This window comes from Empidonax traillii, unplaced genomic scaffold, assembly GCF_003031625.1.
Source record: "Empidonax traillii isolate 1590-97213 ecotype Southwest subspecies unplaced genomic scaffold, ASM303162v1 scaffold371:size713392, whole genome shotgun sequence".
NCBI classification, from domain to species: Eukaryota; Metazoa; Chordata; class Aves; order Passeriformes; family Tyrannidae; genus Empidonax; species Empidonax traillii.
Genome location: NW_020955564.1, coordinates 377,153 through 393,526, shown reverse-complemented (window position 1 = coordinate 393,526; position 16,374 = coordinate 377,153). Strand labels below are relative to the sequence as shown.

The following is a 16,374-nucleotide window of genomic DNA, read 5'->3' as shown; positions in this document are numbered from 1 at the left end:
CAGTCCTCCCTCTGTCCTGTGGAGGAAGGGCATGGCATTTTCCTTTTTCCATCTATCAGGAACCTCCACCAATTGCCATTACCTTTTCAAAATAACAGACAGTAGCCTCACAACAATGCTGGCCATCTCCCTCAGCATACCTGGATATATCCTACCCAGTCCCATGGGCTTGTGTATGTCCAGCTGGATAATTCAGAGGACTAATTGACACAATATTCCAGGAATCTACATTTGGACATATGCATCTCATGCTTTCCAAAACTAGACCGAAACCTAAAAAAATGTACTTATAAACACTTTTAAGTAAATAGCTACCTTTACCCACATAAGTCACTTCACTGCTACAGAGCAGGACAAGGCTACTATATTAAACCATTCAAATACACAAATGTATGTGGAATTAGAACTTTTTAAATTAAAGACTACCCATATAATATTCCATAAAACATTTATAAGGCTTATACTCTGGTACTTAATCTGGCAAACTTGTAATCTTTTTTCACTATTACTTTGTCAAGTGAAATTCTGACATTTTAACTCTGCTTGAAAGTTTAACAGGATTCTTATATTAACAGCAAATAAATACATGCATGTGTACCAATCTAGATCTTTAAAATTCTGACCTTCGCTGTTTTTAGTCTGAAGCTTTGAACAAATCAGACTTGCATCTTCGTATTTCGGATCATGAATAGTGTAGTCAAAAGGCATCTTCTTAAATGTCTCCAAATCTGGCCACATATCTCCAGGCTGATGGTAGTATTGATCAGATTCTTCTTTTATGTCTATCATATTATTGAAAAACAAGAATTCATAAAATTTTAAAGATCTTTATATTGCTGCAGATGGTTTTGCTGTGTCTATTATTCCTTCTTCAGTTTTGCTTTCATTATTCTAATGAAGCAATATTACTATGCACCTTTGCAAAAATGTACCTCATACCTCAATGCAACTCTGCCTTTTAAAATTTATCTTCATGTCCTGATTGCAAGTTTTCTCTAAAATCCTACCAAAAATACAAAGTGTTGCTTGCATAAGCCTCTCCACTAACAGATGGGCCACTTTTTCCACAGGTTTTCCCATAAACCTTGGGGGATAGCTGCCTCTTTCTCTTTCACAGCTCACTGTGGAGGATGACTCCTGGGTACTGCCCCAAAAAGCCCTCAGAGACAAGAGCTGAGGCACATTCCCACAGTAAAATCACTAACATCTTTCAGCCAGGGTCTGACGGAGGCAGATCAGAGGTAACACCTACTTGAGAGTCTGCAGGGCTGACTGTGGGCAAACATTTAGTGCAGAATTACATATAGTCCATAAAATATCACCTGTGTTTTTCTGTGTAGTCCAGCCCTTTGTTACAGAAATACATCTAGAAACACAGGGGAATATTATACTGCAAATAAAGGAAGTTTGAACTAAAATTAGCTGTTAGAGAGCAGAAGCTTTCTTCCCTCATGTAGTCTTACAATCTATGGCATTTGTCCTCATGGTATAAATCTGCCAAAATTTCACTGATTCTTTTTATATACTTTACCACAAAAGTTCATTTCAATTCTATCTCAGTGACTGGATATCATTTAATATGCATAAATTCAGTTGATCATTTCCCAAGAAAAACAGAGGTTTGTTACTTTCTTACTGAGAGGAAGACTAAACTCTAAATGATGAGTAAAATAATAAAATATTCTTAAGTATCAGTTGAAGATCACAGAAAATTTTTCTTACAATAATTCAATAATGTAAACTAATTGCAAAGGTGAAGGGCACAGAATATACAGACTATGTTTCAATGTAGCATAACAATGCTTTATTCGCTACAGAATATTTTTATATCAGGAACTTACTAATGTTGATTTCTTCTTCATCATAAACGTCCACTTCTGTCAGTCTGATCAGCATTCGGGACAAAATACTGAGGAACTGCAGATAGGCACCTGTCTTCCCTATCTGTAAATAAATATATTGGAAAATACAGAAGTAAACTTTAATTTTTTAACATTATTTTTCCACATATCTGGAAATGGCAGCTGCAGTGAAACTGAATATTAATATTCAGTGGTTGCAGATCTCTGTATTTGTATATTACTTTGCAGACATTAAAAACTTACTGCTCAACAGTTCCTTCTCTCTATGCAGGAGCCTAGTTTGGAAAATGTATTTTGTATCACAGGTCTAATTACACACCCACAAACAAGAACTTTCTCTCCTGATGTTACAGTTTCTACCTAGACAATGAACGTTTAAAAAATCCATTCAAACTTTTAAAATGTTGAATAAAACATCCTCAAATTACAAGATAATTAAAGAATTAACGCAACATTTTTATTTTCATATAATTTACCAGCTCACTGTGTACTGGTGAAATACACTGACTATCCCGAGGAGCAAAGTGGGACACGGATCTCTGGGAGAGCTTGTGCAGGCCACTTCCACTCCTGAAGGACATGGTATGTGCAAACTGTGTTGTTCCACCTCCTGTGCTGAAAATACATTATTTCCCTTCCACTCTTTTAAAATTACCTTCTAAAAGTCCATTTTAAAATTATCTGAAGATTAAAACTTTCTCCTTTCTTTTTTACCCCACCAACAAACTACATAAATTTTCTCTTCATTACACTAAATAGTATCTTTGGAAGGTATAAGCCACAGTCAATTATCTACTCAGTAGATTGTTCTGTGTCTTTGACATGTAGTTTGCTGATGATAAGATCAAGTAAATAAGGCCATATCTAAGCAGACAGCTTTACAAACCATGACTGTATGTGTGTCACCTGTACAGGGAAGGGTAACATAGATCAGTTACAAGACATTGTGCTGCAACGGTTTTATTTCACAAAGTGGCATCAGATTTTGGATTAAATCTACATTACTACTGAATTGAAAGTCCAGCTTCACTTCCATTACTGCTAGGATATGACAGAAGCACAGGCTGTAACATTACTAAATAAAGTACTAAAGTTACTATTTTCTAACTATGTCAAGCAAAATTTTCATCTTCTCTCAACATTTGAGAAAGGGGCTTTTGAATTCAAAGAAAGAGATCAAACACTTGTTTTATACATTATCTATTGTTCCTAACAAACCATTTTAAACAGTTGCTTGCAAAGAGTGCATAAGGGTACCATTATTCCTATTGAGGGTCAAATGTCAGCACACAACTCTCTGTTATCCAAGAGTAACACAATAAAAAAAAGGGACTTTGAGTAGAGGAAATGATACCATGGACCAGTTGTTTCTAATTTGCAGTTTGAGTTTTTATGTAAAATCCATTGAGACTAAGGAGAGTTTTCTTCTGAGTCTGGAAAAAAGTTCTAAACTTGCCTGCAATGGCTACTGGTTGGTGAACTAAAACAAAACCATCTTATCTTTCCACACCTGAGGCAAAGAAAGAAAATAATGTCATTTGTTTTCTCTCATATAAAGGTAATCTGAGATTACCTTTATATTCTCTTCTGAACATACTCTTTTAAAGCGCCTCTGATGGTCATTTCATTAAACACAGGGTGACCTGACAAAGTAACAGTTCCCTGATTTCAAACAAATAAGAGATCATTTGTTAAAAGCACACAACCTGTTCCTTCGATAACAGGTATCTATGTAAAAATTAATTCCCAATCTTTTGAAGTATATACTTAGAAATGTCAGCAGAATAACAGAGTGACAACCTTACTTTTTCTTTTTGATATCCATTAAAATTTTATTCTATCAAAATCATGTTATTTTTCTGTACAGAGTGTCAACAGGAGGCCTATTCCATACTTGGGGGAAAAAAAAAAAAAAATGATAGGGAAAAGTGGTGAATATCACACCCTGGAGGGGAGATGGTGAATAAACAAGGAACCTTCAATTATAATTAGTTAAATTGCAAGTACTCAGTGTGTGAAACATCAAAACCTTTTCACAGGTGTGTAGTATGGTCCCATAAGTCTCTGAATTACTTATTGGCTAATGTGGACATTTAGGGTGGCTTTGGGAATAGTATCTTTATGGGGTTTGATGAGTATGCATATAAAATTCTAATAGCAGTTGTCACAGCCTGTGGGGGGTTTTCTGAGATGAAAATTAACTTCTCTCTACAGAATGTATTCATTTTTATGCCACAGCTGTGTATGAAAATCGGTTTATTGATCACATAATAACTCAATCTTTGGCAAACATGAACTATTTAGATCAAAGGAATGGACAGTGAAAAACTGATTACCAGAATATTTTCTGGAATCCTTTATGAATTACCGTAACATTTGGAGGAATTCCCAATATGAAAAGCTCATTTATGCTCTTTCTACTCTGCTGCACCATCAATTGAGGTATACAATGGAATACAATCATTTAACAAACAGTAACATGCAGTTTCCTTTTGCCATGGATGGGCCTATAAGAGTGGATCATGTGGCAAGTTAAATCAGTAACTATTTCTTTAGATTAATTCTTGGGTTGATGTTACAATAGCTGGAAACATGAGTCTTTGTCTTGGTTTGCATTTATCCTGTTTGCCTTCTGAGGTTAACAGGAAACTATCTGCTCTCAGGAGACCAGGTGCCTCTTCCTATCTTGATGCTTCATACTTCAGTAAAACATGAGAGACACAATATTACCTTTAACATGTAACATGTGCACTTAACTAGGAGATACCTTGCTCAGAGATTAGTGTTAAACATTCTTAGAGAATTTAGAAGAGAATGATCTTCTTAGAACTAGACCCATGTCCATGTATCTTTTCAAAGTAATTTAAAGACTCCTGGGTCAGCTACTCATCTTGTAAATACGGCTCTGTTAATGTTGAACCAACCTTCTTGCATGTGTTATTTACAACAGCTTCTATTTCTCTCTGCTGTTGTAAAGAAAGCAGAGAAAATAACTTAATTACAAACTCCCAGCTGTCTTCAGATTGATCATAAGAAAGTGGTTTTGTGAAGATCTTTGATCTTTATTTAAAATGTAAATGCATATTCAACTCTAAAAAAATGAAATTATACACAAAATCTATCTGTTGAGCAAAATGTCTTTTAAAACATTTTAATGGAGACTGACCGAAATTTAACATTGCTGCAGATTCCCTACCTTTGAAATCAGGCTAACAGTAAAGAAAGGAAGATTACTTAATTAGAAGGGATTAGGAAATACAATGTAAGCAATTTGCTCTCTACCAAAAATGCCCCTTCAAGTATGAGTAATGGTAACAATTTTTTCTGAGATTATGGTAAAATTAAACAAAATAAATTAATTAGAATACCTTGTTCTTTTTACACACCTGTGGTGGCCCACTCAGCAGCAGCCTCCTTGGGTGAAAGGTATCCATTCTGCCCTCATTTCTATTGTTGTAGTCCATATGGATTGGCTTGGGAACCGTCCATTGGCGGTAGTACAGAGACTGCTCTGTGCAAGTCATCATCTTACTCATAAGAGGACGGAAAGAACTTGCCCACATAACAGAATGGTAAGGCAAGAGGGAAGAGGATTTGGGAAGTCCACTGCTGTCTGTAGAAGTAATAATGTCATAAACCAGTTTGGGCAGGAAAACTATGGGAGGCTGTTTTGATGCTTTGGTCATGGAGCATTGAGAGGTCTGTAGGATGAAGGAGTTATGAGTAGGTGCAGAGGAGGAAGAAGAGGAGGAGAAAGGTGAGGAAGATGACGAGGTGATGGAGACTTGGGCACTTTTTATGTTTTGTTTCGTATCCAGCTGTTCAGTTACCGGTGGCAAGTGTTTGCTGATTGTTGTTTGTGCCCCCTTGTCTACTTTCTGCTTCTGCCTTTCATAGTTATTTGTAGTTTCTTCAGTGCTGTTGCTTAGGACTTGGGGAGGAGATGACTCAGTGCAGAATGCTGTGACTAAAAGAAAATTTATATTTCAACACAGTGCAACTATCTCTGCTAGTCAATACCATAGTTAAACAAAACACAACAAAGAATCATCTAGATAAGAGTATTCATCAAACATTACAATCCTGCTCCTCTTCTTGCTTTTACCTTTCTCTTACAGGAAGCCATAATGGGACTAGTTTGTAGTATTCATCTCAATGCAGAAAGTGGCTTTTAAAGTCATTGAAAAGACGTTGATGATTGTCTTGGCCTCTGTTTCCCTCATACATTCCCTGCTTAAGGTGTTCACCAGATAGTTTCATCAGTCAAGACAAACACAAAATTACAGAAACCACTGTTTAAATTAATTGAAAAAATCAAGTATTCCCAGGCTATTACCCCATCAGACTACAGAAATGTCTACACAGACTGACATCTGAAAACAGTCAGCTCTGCTCTGAGACTGATCTCTGTGTCACTGCAGCACTTAGTCTGATCTAATGAAACCTGGCATCTCGCAAGTCCCTGCTATGACATAATGCATTACTGCATTCATACAGCTTTTGGTCAGCTGAGAGAACATACTGAACTCACAAATGTTGGCCATAAATATGCGATGTAACCCACAGATAACTGCTGATTTTCCAAAAGTGGTATATTTTTACCTTATGGTTTTAACTACAAAAACTTCTCGAAAGTTTAACATGTTCTAAGTGGTTCTGTGCATCCCTAATGCTTAATGGAATAGAACATGCAAATACTTCAGTCTTGAGAGTAGTCTGAGAACTGGTTGTGGAATCAGCCTACACAAGGTATTGGAAATACCTGTCTAAACCTGAACATAGATAAAACCAGCTTTCCTCTCGTGGTGAAAACAAGAGTCTTTGTTCTCAAAAAGCTCCACATTTTGAGCTAATAAAAGTCTGTAGTTTCTCTTGATCTCAAGAAATAGTAAGATACACTCTAGCTGCATATTAATCTAAAGTGGCCAGTACAGGACATTAGCAATAAATACAGAAGTATCACCAGCACTATAAATGGTTGCAAGTAACATCACTGTGATATCCCCCAGAATACCAGCATCCAAGAGCACAGAAAAAAAGAAAAAAAGATATCTTTAATCACAGGCAATCTGAGGCCACAGAGCCACAGGCAGGCCACATGGACACTGTGGAAATGATGAGTAGCCCAACTTTAACATTTTGAAAATTAAAGTGATAAAGGTTATCCAAAGTTTTCAAGCTTTTGTTCCTTTTGTAACACCACTGTGCCTGTAGAAATGAAATCAAGGGCCAAATATGCATGTCACCATGTTGAAAGCTACAGTGAGATCAAAAAGAATTTATTGTCCCTGACAAAACACCCCATGTTTTAAAAAGCTGCATAACATTGCAACTTCTAGGAAGTAATGGTACAATTTATACTGCCCACTTTTATTCAACTGTCCACTTAATATTATCTCTATCAAAAGCAAGTCATCAGACACGAAGTCCTCAGACAAAAGAACTGTAGTAGTTCTCAACATTGCTTTCTACATCAGTTTGCAGATTGAAAAGAAACTGATGGTATAAAAAAGTATCCATCTCCAAAAGAGCTTTTAAACAGTGCAAAATTAATGAGTGAACATTCCACAGCAAAAACAAAGAGGTAAAATACCAATGAGAAGGAGCATGTTTATTCTTCCTCAGATTTAAAAAAAAAAAAAAATATTAAAACATGAAGTATGATTCCTCTTTCATAAACTGTCATAGCTTCAGTGAACACATCCAGCTATCACAGTAGTAACTGAGGATTTACAACTCACTGACAGATATTAAAGAAGTGCTGGATTTAGGTTCACCATCCCATGATTATTTTTGAAGAAAAAAAACTTCCTATTTCTTATACTTTAGAAGTCTAGTCCTTATTTTTTTTTAGTTCTCTTAAGTGATCCAATTAAAATAGGCCTTATGAAAACCTTAGTGAATTGTCCCTTTTATTTATCAAAAAAGCTGAAGAAAAGGGCTCTTTCATGTTTTAAATTTAAATTAATAGAGCTGATTTTATGGTCTTACTGGAAGCTTTTGAAGAGAGAGATGAAGATGCAGAGTCGTGAGAACGTGATCTTTCTCTTTTCATTGGACTTCTCTTTTCTGAAGTAGAACCTGTTTCATGAAAGGTAGTAAGGGGAAAAAATAAAATAAGCCTGTAAGAAGTCACAGTTAGGTTGCCAAAGTAAGCAAAAGTACAAAAGGGTTTGTGTAGGGTTTGTCCTCATTCTGATATTGTTTTCAGTATGGACAGCATCTGTTCCTACCATGCAACATTGGATCAGCCTATGATATCATTTACCTATGCTGAGCTGAAATAGCTTCACAAAAATCAATGCTGCAGCAAGGAGCTGGTAATTTCTAGGCCTGTCTCAACCATGACATATCAACCTGATTTCTCTTCCTACCCATGTCTTACTTTCCTCACTAATCCACTGCCCTGGAAACCAATAGGCAACAAGACCTATTTTGTCAGTATGTTATGAAATTGCCTCCTACCCCATACAGCTTTATGGCCAGATTATATCTCAGCTTTTGGTGATGAAAATCTGTATTTGGATGACCATCAAGGCTATTCACTTGAGGTTCCCAGCTCAAACTTCTATGTTAAAATGCTTATTTCTGTACAGTTTTACTGTGATAAACAGTAAAACTGTACAGACATAAGCACTGCCAGAAGAAAACTTAGACTGCAAATCTATCTCACAGGTTCTGAATTGGGATCTAGATGATTATACCATACTTCATGGACTAGGAGAGCAGCCTTACAATTTAGACACCTAAAAACTTCAGTGCCCATTTGGCTCACATCACATACAATCTCAGCATACTTCAACTAAATAGACAAAAGTACTCATCACAAGAAATACTTATCCCAAGAAATGCTCATCACATCTAAAGTAGGCATCTATTGTAGACAGTCTGAGTATGACCGATGGTATTTCATTCCTCTATGAAGAGTACATATTTGATTAAAGAAAATATTTTTGTTCGGCTTGTTCTCCTATCCTTATTATCAGTGACTCAGAACTTCACAGGTGAACAGTAATCAGCTCTCTTAGCCCTCACAGTATAGAAAAGAAAATCAAGGCAAGTTGTTTGAGATTTACATAACATACAGGGATAAAAATCCTTTGTTTTCCACAGTTACAAGGCACAATACACAGGGAAGAAAAGTGTAAAGAACATAATGACAACTGCTAATGCCCATCAACTATCAGTCAAAAAAAAAAAAAAAAACAGCTGTTCCTGGATAAACTACTATTTGTTTACATATTTATATGTATTTAATTGCTCTCTTAAGAAATTATAAATTCACCAACTCTACACTGTCTATTTGAATTCATGGACATTTTCAAGGAGAACTTAGAAGTTACTGTGTTCAGATACGTATCCATACTATTTAATACCTTGCAAGCCAGAAACTACTCAGCTGTACTATATACAGTTCCCTTGGAAGGGAACTTCATTACTAACAGTATGTAAGCACAGGTTTGGTAGCGTCAGTCAGGGACAGTGTAGGTGGAGTTGCCACTGCTGTGAGAGAGGGGATGGGGTCACTGCTTCTCATATGGCAAATCACAGCCTTCCCTGCTGGTGAGGGCAAGTGCAGAAGGTACTCTGAACAGTGGGTGTCACTAGATGTACCCACTGGAGCCCCACTTTGTGGCTGCCAGAACATACAAACAAAGGAGGGACATGGGGAAGAGAGAGAAGGGAGCCAGAAAACAGAGAGAGAGAACAGATGCAGCAGTAGAACTGGAAGAGGTTAAAATGCAGCAGCAGCAGCATTCTGGGACACAGCATGCTAGGAAACACAGATTCAGTGAGATGAAATAAAATTAAGGAGCAGAGCTCACTCAGTAAAACTAACTCCAGAAACCCTCACCCATACAATTCTGCTTTTTGTAATACAGCACAATCATTTTACAGCTTCTTTGATTATCACTAATAATAATACCTTCTGTCGCTATTTCTTCATCTTCATTATCAGTGCTGCTTAGTTTCTCTGGGTCACTTTCTAACACATCATTCACAACTGCTTTCTCTGTGTGAATTTCTGAGCTCACAAAGTATGCTGCCAAACCAAGTTCTTGCTCCAAGGTTGTCCTTACCAAAGAAGATGAATTTATTAAACGTAGGTCACAGTATCTCAGTGATCTGGAGGGAAACAAGAGGCGCTAGGATGAAAACTCACTGTAATCTGCCCCCTTATTTCTTTTACAAACACAGCCAAAGGGGAATTTTTTCATTATCTGCTTCAACTACAGATGAGATATTAAGCATAAAATACTGTGTCCTAAGTTTACCACTGTGGTGCATACCCTTTTTCTTAATCCAGTTATGCAGTTTAATCTAGTGCACTCAACATTAGCATCAGCATAGGGAAAAGAATAATCATTTGGGTTCTAAACCTAAACACAGAATGGGGTTCAGTTGAACATACAAAAGCACTTAGTGCCTGAGGGCATCCTGTCTGGCTTCCAGCTGCTGTTCCAGAAGGCACTGATATCTTCACACATCCTGGAGTATATATGCCAACATCATGCAGATTTCTCAGCTACCCTAAGATGCCTACAGTAGCTATACTTCTGTTTTTAACATACTTATTCCCTCCTCTAAGCTAAAACAACTCTCATAGTATTTTCAAAGCTACTTATATCTTGCTGTAAACAGAAGATTATCAATAATATGGGTTTGTATTTTCGATATAAAAACTGCCAAAAAATGGAAAAGGAACATCTTGACACTGACATCTGTTTTTTTCTCGTGCAAGTAATTACACAGGTAATGTTTAGCAATTTGGTAAAAAATGGATAAAAAACTACCACTGAGAAAAGAGTGGATCTTCTTACCGAGGCAAAGACTCCCCTTGTGGATCCATCCCACTAAATATCAATATACAAGGCAAACCTTCCAATTCTAAGTAGGTCTGTGGCCTCCAATCTACATCCTCAATTTTCTGCCAGACCTGTATAAGGTAGAGAAACACTGTTAGACATATCTGTATAGCCCAAATAAAAAGAGATAAACACATACTTTTATCATCCATAAGAACAGATAGATCTCACACCTTCTAGAACATGGCAGGTAGCAATCTGCCTGCTCTGAGTCTGAGTATATTGGGGCAGTACATTCCAGTCTGAAAAGCCTCCCAGCTTCCCAGCTGCATAGCATTGAGGCCAGGGCATAGGACAGATATGGTACAATGGAGAGTAAAGCTGAGCAGAAGGTTTGGGGGAGAGAAAAGAGGGTTGCTTGTTGTGGCAAATAATGTATGGATATCTGAGTCCAAGGAAGAAAATGAGCTAGGAACAAAACTTTTTCACACTAGATAAATAGGAGAAAGCTAGAAGTGTTCAACATACACACACACACACACACACACACACACTGCCTCCACTTGAAACCTTCTGGAGTCTCCCACCCTCCCCTAAAGCTATCAGTTTTCCTGACAACTTCATGAGAAGTTTGATAACTAATCTCTTGGGTTATATTGCTTTACTCACACCAGTCAGTCCTTTTTGCCATAAAATTGACCTACAGGTGAAGAAGATCTACAGTAGGATCAACAGTACAACAACTCAGCCTCTGACTGGTGCACTATTAGGCATGTCAGAGAAGACAACCAGGATGCAATTCAGAACTACTGCTGATTTTTCAGAGTAAGTTATGCCTAATTTATAGCAGGATGAGATCAGTACTAGGTCCTCAGTTTCAAAGTACTTCATCTAACATGTATTGAATCAGAATAAAGGGTGTACCACATGTATATATATATTACAAGATCCTAGAATGTAAATACATTTTTGCTTTGGCAATCAGATTGCAATTTTATGAAAAAACAAAGGAGGCTTTTGTTAAACGGATGACCCATGAATCTGGACCTAAAGGATATAAATTAATTCATAAACCAATACATGGTCCAGAAAGCATGAAGTCCAGAGCTGTGAACACTGAGGTGCTCTAGAATCCATAAATACCATAACTGATCAGTAGGCACAACGATGCCTTCTTGCCACCTGCTGGTGACAAGAATAATCTAACTCTCAGCTGGTCACAGATTAGAATACTATTTGCACTATGATGCTTTTGTGAGAAAATTCAGCTGAAACTGAACATTTTATTTGGGTTTTTTTAATGTATTTCTCAAAGTCCCTTCAGATAAAAGCAGCTCAACTGTTTCCGAGGGTTGCTGCTGGAAGTTGAGTTCTACCATGTTAGATGATACTTCACTGAGTATTAACCACAGGCAGCACAGGAGAGGTGTCACAGAGAGTATGTCTAAAAGATAAATGACCATAAGTATCACCAGTAATATCTCCCCACCTACCCATCTAACAAAGTTTCCCAGTATGTGCCATTCTGCAATTTACCTTTAGTTGTTCGACAAAGTGCTTCCCTATTGTGATTCCAGAATTAGGATTTCCCAAGATTATTTCAAAGTTATCTTCAAGGGCTAGTCTTTCCCTTACGTTATATAGACGTTCATATGCCACTGCAGCCAGCGGAATACATGGAATTCTCAACACCACCATGAGGCCATGGCCACTGGGACATTGTCTTGAAGAGTTTATTAGATTTTGAGTGATTTCCAGAGTTTCAACTGAGGTATAATTCTTCATCTGAGAAAGACCACACACTGCCATCATAGCTGCAGAGTAGTGTTGGATGAGGACAAAAGTCCTTATCACTGCACTGTGTAATCTGGGGAACCTGAAATAAATGGTGAGTTAAATAGTGAAATATTAAAGGGTGAAGTGAAAAAGCTATTTTTTACAAAGTATAGTAAACTTAGGATTTTCTCCTGTAAAGAATCCTTTATATCTACTACAACACAGAATCTCACCAAGCTGTATTTGGATAGTCTTTGCAAGGCATCATTTCACAATCAGAATAGATGTTGTCTCTCCATTTTTCTTAGTAAAGATTTACTAAGCAACTAGTCCAGTAAGGTTACATCGCTTTAAGTTATCAAGACCTTACTGCTGTTACAAAATTTATCACAGAATATTAGCTAGGGCACTCAGTAATATCAATCAAAACTATAATTTCTTATCAATGAAAATACTAGTCTTCATTGTGTGTCATTCGTAAGAGGCAGAAGGGAGGTGGAGTGCTTCTCTTGTTTTCTTACTGAAGCCCTGAACCAACTTACTCTTATGTTCAAGAGGACTGAATATGTAGGCAGCATCCAATGAGCACTCCCAACATTCCAAGCCCAGGTACACCCTGTCTCAATCCCCAATCTATGGAAAGGAGAGCCATGGATGTGCAATACCTTCCCGTGCTTTGGTTTTCACAGAAATGAGACCCAGGTGCACAGTAAAAAGAGTGACCGTGGCTTGCACAGAAAAGCACCTAATATGTGTGAGCAGAGCTCTAAAGCACCCTGTAGCAAGCCCAAGCTTCACGTCAAGTGTGGATGTGCTCAGTCTCCCAGTTAGCAGTACAAATTCACAAGATTTTACTTGTCCTGTCTCATTCTTATTACAGATCCCAAAGTGTTCCTCCACAACTGGATGCAGGCACGTAATGTATCACCACTCTTTTGCAGTGATTATAAACCTGTTCCACGGGGACCAAGGAAAACTGATGATGTATTTTTCAAGCTCTGAGGATGCTCTGAAGTTTTCATTTCTGATTTAAGTGTACCTACCACAGTGATATGTCTAACTTTTCTTTGTGGTCCATGGGCAGTATATACAAATTCTATACATGAAAATCAGCCAGGGTCGGCAAGTGATAACATTAGATAAAAGTAATAAGACATCTGAAATTCCATGATGATGCAATGTTAGATTATTATAATATAAAAGTACCTAGTGGTCACAACCACCATACAAAAAAGATGGAAGGGGAAAACAAAAACAGGTGAAATGCCCTTGTATATGCAGGTGAAGTGTAGGAGAGCGATATATAAAAAAAGAACCAGGCTTCTAGCTAGTAACTCAAGTCACTAGAAGGTACTTGCTAAATTTCCAGTGTTAAACAAAGGAGGACTCCATACCTCTTTCCCAATGCCATGACCATTGCTTCAAAAGAGCTGTCATACCGAAGCAGGGGAATATTATGTCCAGAGAGAGTGGACTCAATGAATTCTGACAGTCCAAAGTATTTCTTGTTTTCATGGTACAAATCTACACCCTAAAGCAAAGGAAGCAAGAAAAGTGTAAGGGTAAAGTCTATTAATAATTTACAACAGATTAATCATTGGTATCTGATATATTTGCAATCACTTTATCTAATAAGTGTACATCTACTTAGACATGTTAAAACAAGAAGAGAAAGAAATAGAATTCATTTTTTGATAGAATGAAAGTTTGTCCCAATTTTCTCCCACTTACTTCTTTCTCTTTCTCTCTCCCCACATATACATATACATAAACAGAACAGCTATGTATGGAATAAATATGCACACATACAAAGAAAATGCATGTATGTATAGATATTTATGCAGTAATGCACTAGAGACAGAATTTCAGATGATTTCCATGATTTTTAGCAGAGCTACTAAAGTTTATACAAGATATAAAAGGAATGAGGGTGGGGAAAGTCATAGGATAAGCAAAGGGAAAATGAACTTGCCATAGACTGAACAAGAAAAAGATCCCATGCAAACTTCATTCTTGTTTACAGAAATCATGGGGACTTCTCTGTTTTTTCAAGTATGTAAATGGAAAATAACTTATGAAAAGTTCACAAAACCACCCCAAAGCATCCATCTTACATTGCTGTACGAAGAAGGCCAGTGGATCTCATTGTAAGGGCTGATGTGAGTCTGTTGTGTCTGCAGCGCATATGGGAAGGAAGTCACATGGAGGGTCACAATATTTGGCGCTTCTTTCACCTCCCTGCAGTTCAACAGTCTATCAACAAGACCTGTCGACAGCTCTGTTTGAGGATAAAGACTATGCACAGCACTGTAAAAAAGAAACCCAAAACTCTCCAAAGTGATCAGCACAAGGGAACGTTTGTGTCAGTGGAATAGCTCAAACCTGGATGTGAAATCAAAGTTAAACTCATACAAGGCATTTAGGACTGTATTCTTTTGCCCTGAAATTGTTGCACGGAAGGATGGGAAAAGAAACGCAAATTATTTCACTGCAACTAAAAATTTCTGTGAATCTGATGAGGTCTCTAGTTGGCAAATTACCAGTCCCTTACAGCTACCAGAATGTGAAAGATAAAGGATGAAAGGAAGCTGATGTGGCAGCTACCAATAGACATGCAGCCTTATGTTAGATTTTGGCCATTTCCTTTGGCCAAATTCTTACTGCTGCCACTAAAATATGATTCCAACCTTCAAAAATCAGTATAGGAAAGAACAAACAATAAATTAGTATGACAGAAAAACAGAGGAAAACTACCTGTGATAGAGCTATTATGAAAGGGAAGAGCAAACCCCAGTAGCATGGAACACCAACAGTCAATTTTTTGCATGAGAACCACTCCTTGCTCCTCTGCAAAGTTCCAGTCCAAATTCCCACCATTAAATTTTGGCATTTACCTGCAGTGACCAGGTTACAAGCCCAGTCTTTACAATCTCCTCCAGTTACCAGGAGAGAGAGATAAGTAACTCCAGAAATTGGTTGTGTCCACCTGTGACCTAAGTCAGCCCTCAGGAATGCCCATGTCTCTGTTGGACTGTATGGGCAATCCCAGGTAGCTCTGCTCCTGGTTTAGGCACTCCTTTAACTGATTTCAGTTAGATGGCATGAATAATATTCACTTCAATATTTGTCTCATATATATATATATATATATATATATACACACACACACATATCTCTTTATTAGAGACGAAACAGAGTTAAACAGCAATACAGGTACTTCCCTACCACTCAAGGATGTTATATTAATGAATGCCTTAAAGGCTGGGACAACTATAAAAGGTCTTGTAAGTTCAAGATGCAGAGGAGTTGAACATGAAACCCTCAGATGCAAAAGTAACGTTTTGTTGAAAATCATCCTTCTTAACCAGTGTAAGAGAAAAGACAAGACCTTGTCATTTAATTCACAAGTAAGATTCCACAATTTTTGGTTTCAGAAACACTACCATGATCCCATAGTTGGAAAATACTGGTGTTTCTGGAATTTGGAATGTTTTCCAACCTCTCCAAGCACCTTAGGAGCAAGACAGCAAAAACAGCTCCACTTCTCAGCAGGCAGATTGTTGGGAAGCTGAGGAAACAGAGCTCTGTGAGGAAAGCAATGAGTTATGCAAGTGAGCTGTTGGGTAACTTGGTAAATATTGGAAAGAAACCTCCCTGCTTCCCTGAGAAGAGTACCAGACACCACTGTGTATCCAGAGGAGCTTTCAATTCTTAAAAATCAGCGATTCTGGATAGAAAAAACATTGTACTGGAAAATTACCAATCAGTTAAAGAAACAGGCAGCAGTGTTGGCTCACTGTCTATTCACTGGGTCGGGGTTTTCCATGTTTTACAACCCACAGGACACTGACAGAGGATGATGAGCTCTGTGTACTTTCACAGGAAGCTTTCCCCTGAACAAATGACAACCAGCCAAAAAAACAATAGTT

General features: G+C 37.5%; 1 protein-coding gene across 6 annotated transcripts in view; it reads right to left on the bottom strand.

Annotated features, from left to right (window-relative positions):
• GREB1 (growth regulating estrogen receptor binding 1) overlaps window positions 1–16,374 on the bottom strand; it is a 91,145-nt gene that overhangs the window by 15,588 nt on the left and 59,183 nt on the right. For 5 of the 6 annotated variants that reach the window (XM_027892834.1, XM_027892831.1, XM_027892832.1 and 2 more), the window contains 9 exons: window positions 14,560–14,752; window positions 13,840–13,976; window positions 12,206–12,545; window positions 10,685–10,800; window positions 9,790–9,989; window positions 7,854–7,943; window positions 5,249–5,829; window positions 1,842–1,944; window positions 624–782 (listed from right to left, as the gene is read on the bottom strand). In XM_027892834.1, the coding sequence (XP_027748635.1) occupies window positions 624–782; window positions 1,842–1,944; window positions 5,249–5,829; window positions 7,854–7,943; window positions 9,790–9,989; window positions 10,685–10,800; window positions 12,206–12,545; window positions 13,840–13,976; window positions 14,560–14,752 (1,919 nt within the window). The remainder of the gene's footprint in view (window positions 1–623; window positions 783–1,841; window positions 1,945–5,248; window positions 5,830–7,853; window positions 7,944–9,789; window positions 9,990–10,684; window positions 10,801–12,205; window positions 12,546–13,839; window positions 13,977–14,559; window positions 14,753–16,374) is intronic. The other variant, XM_027892833.1, reaches the window with a different exon arrangement.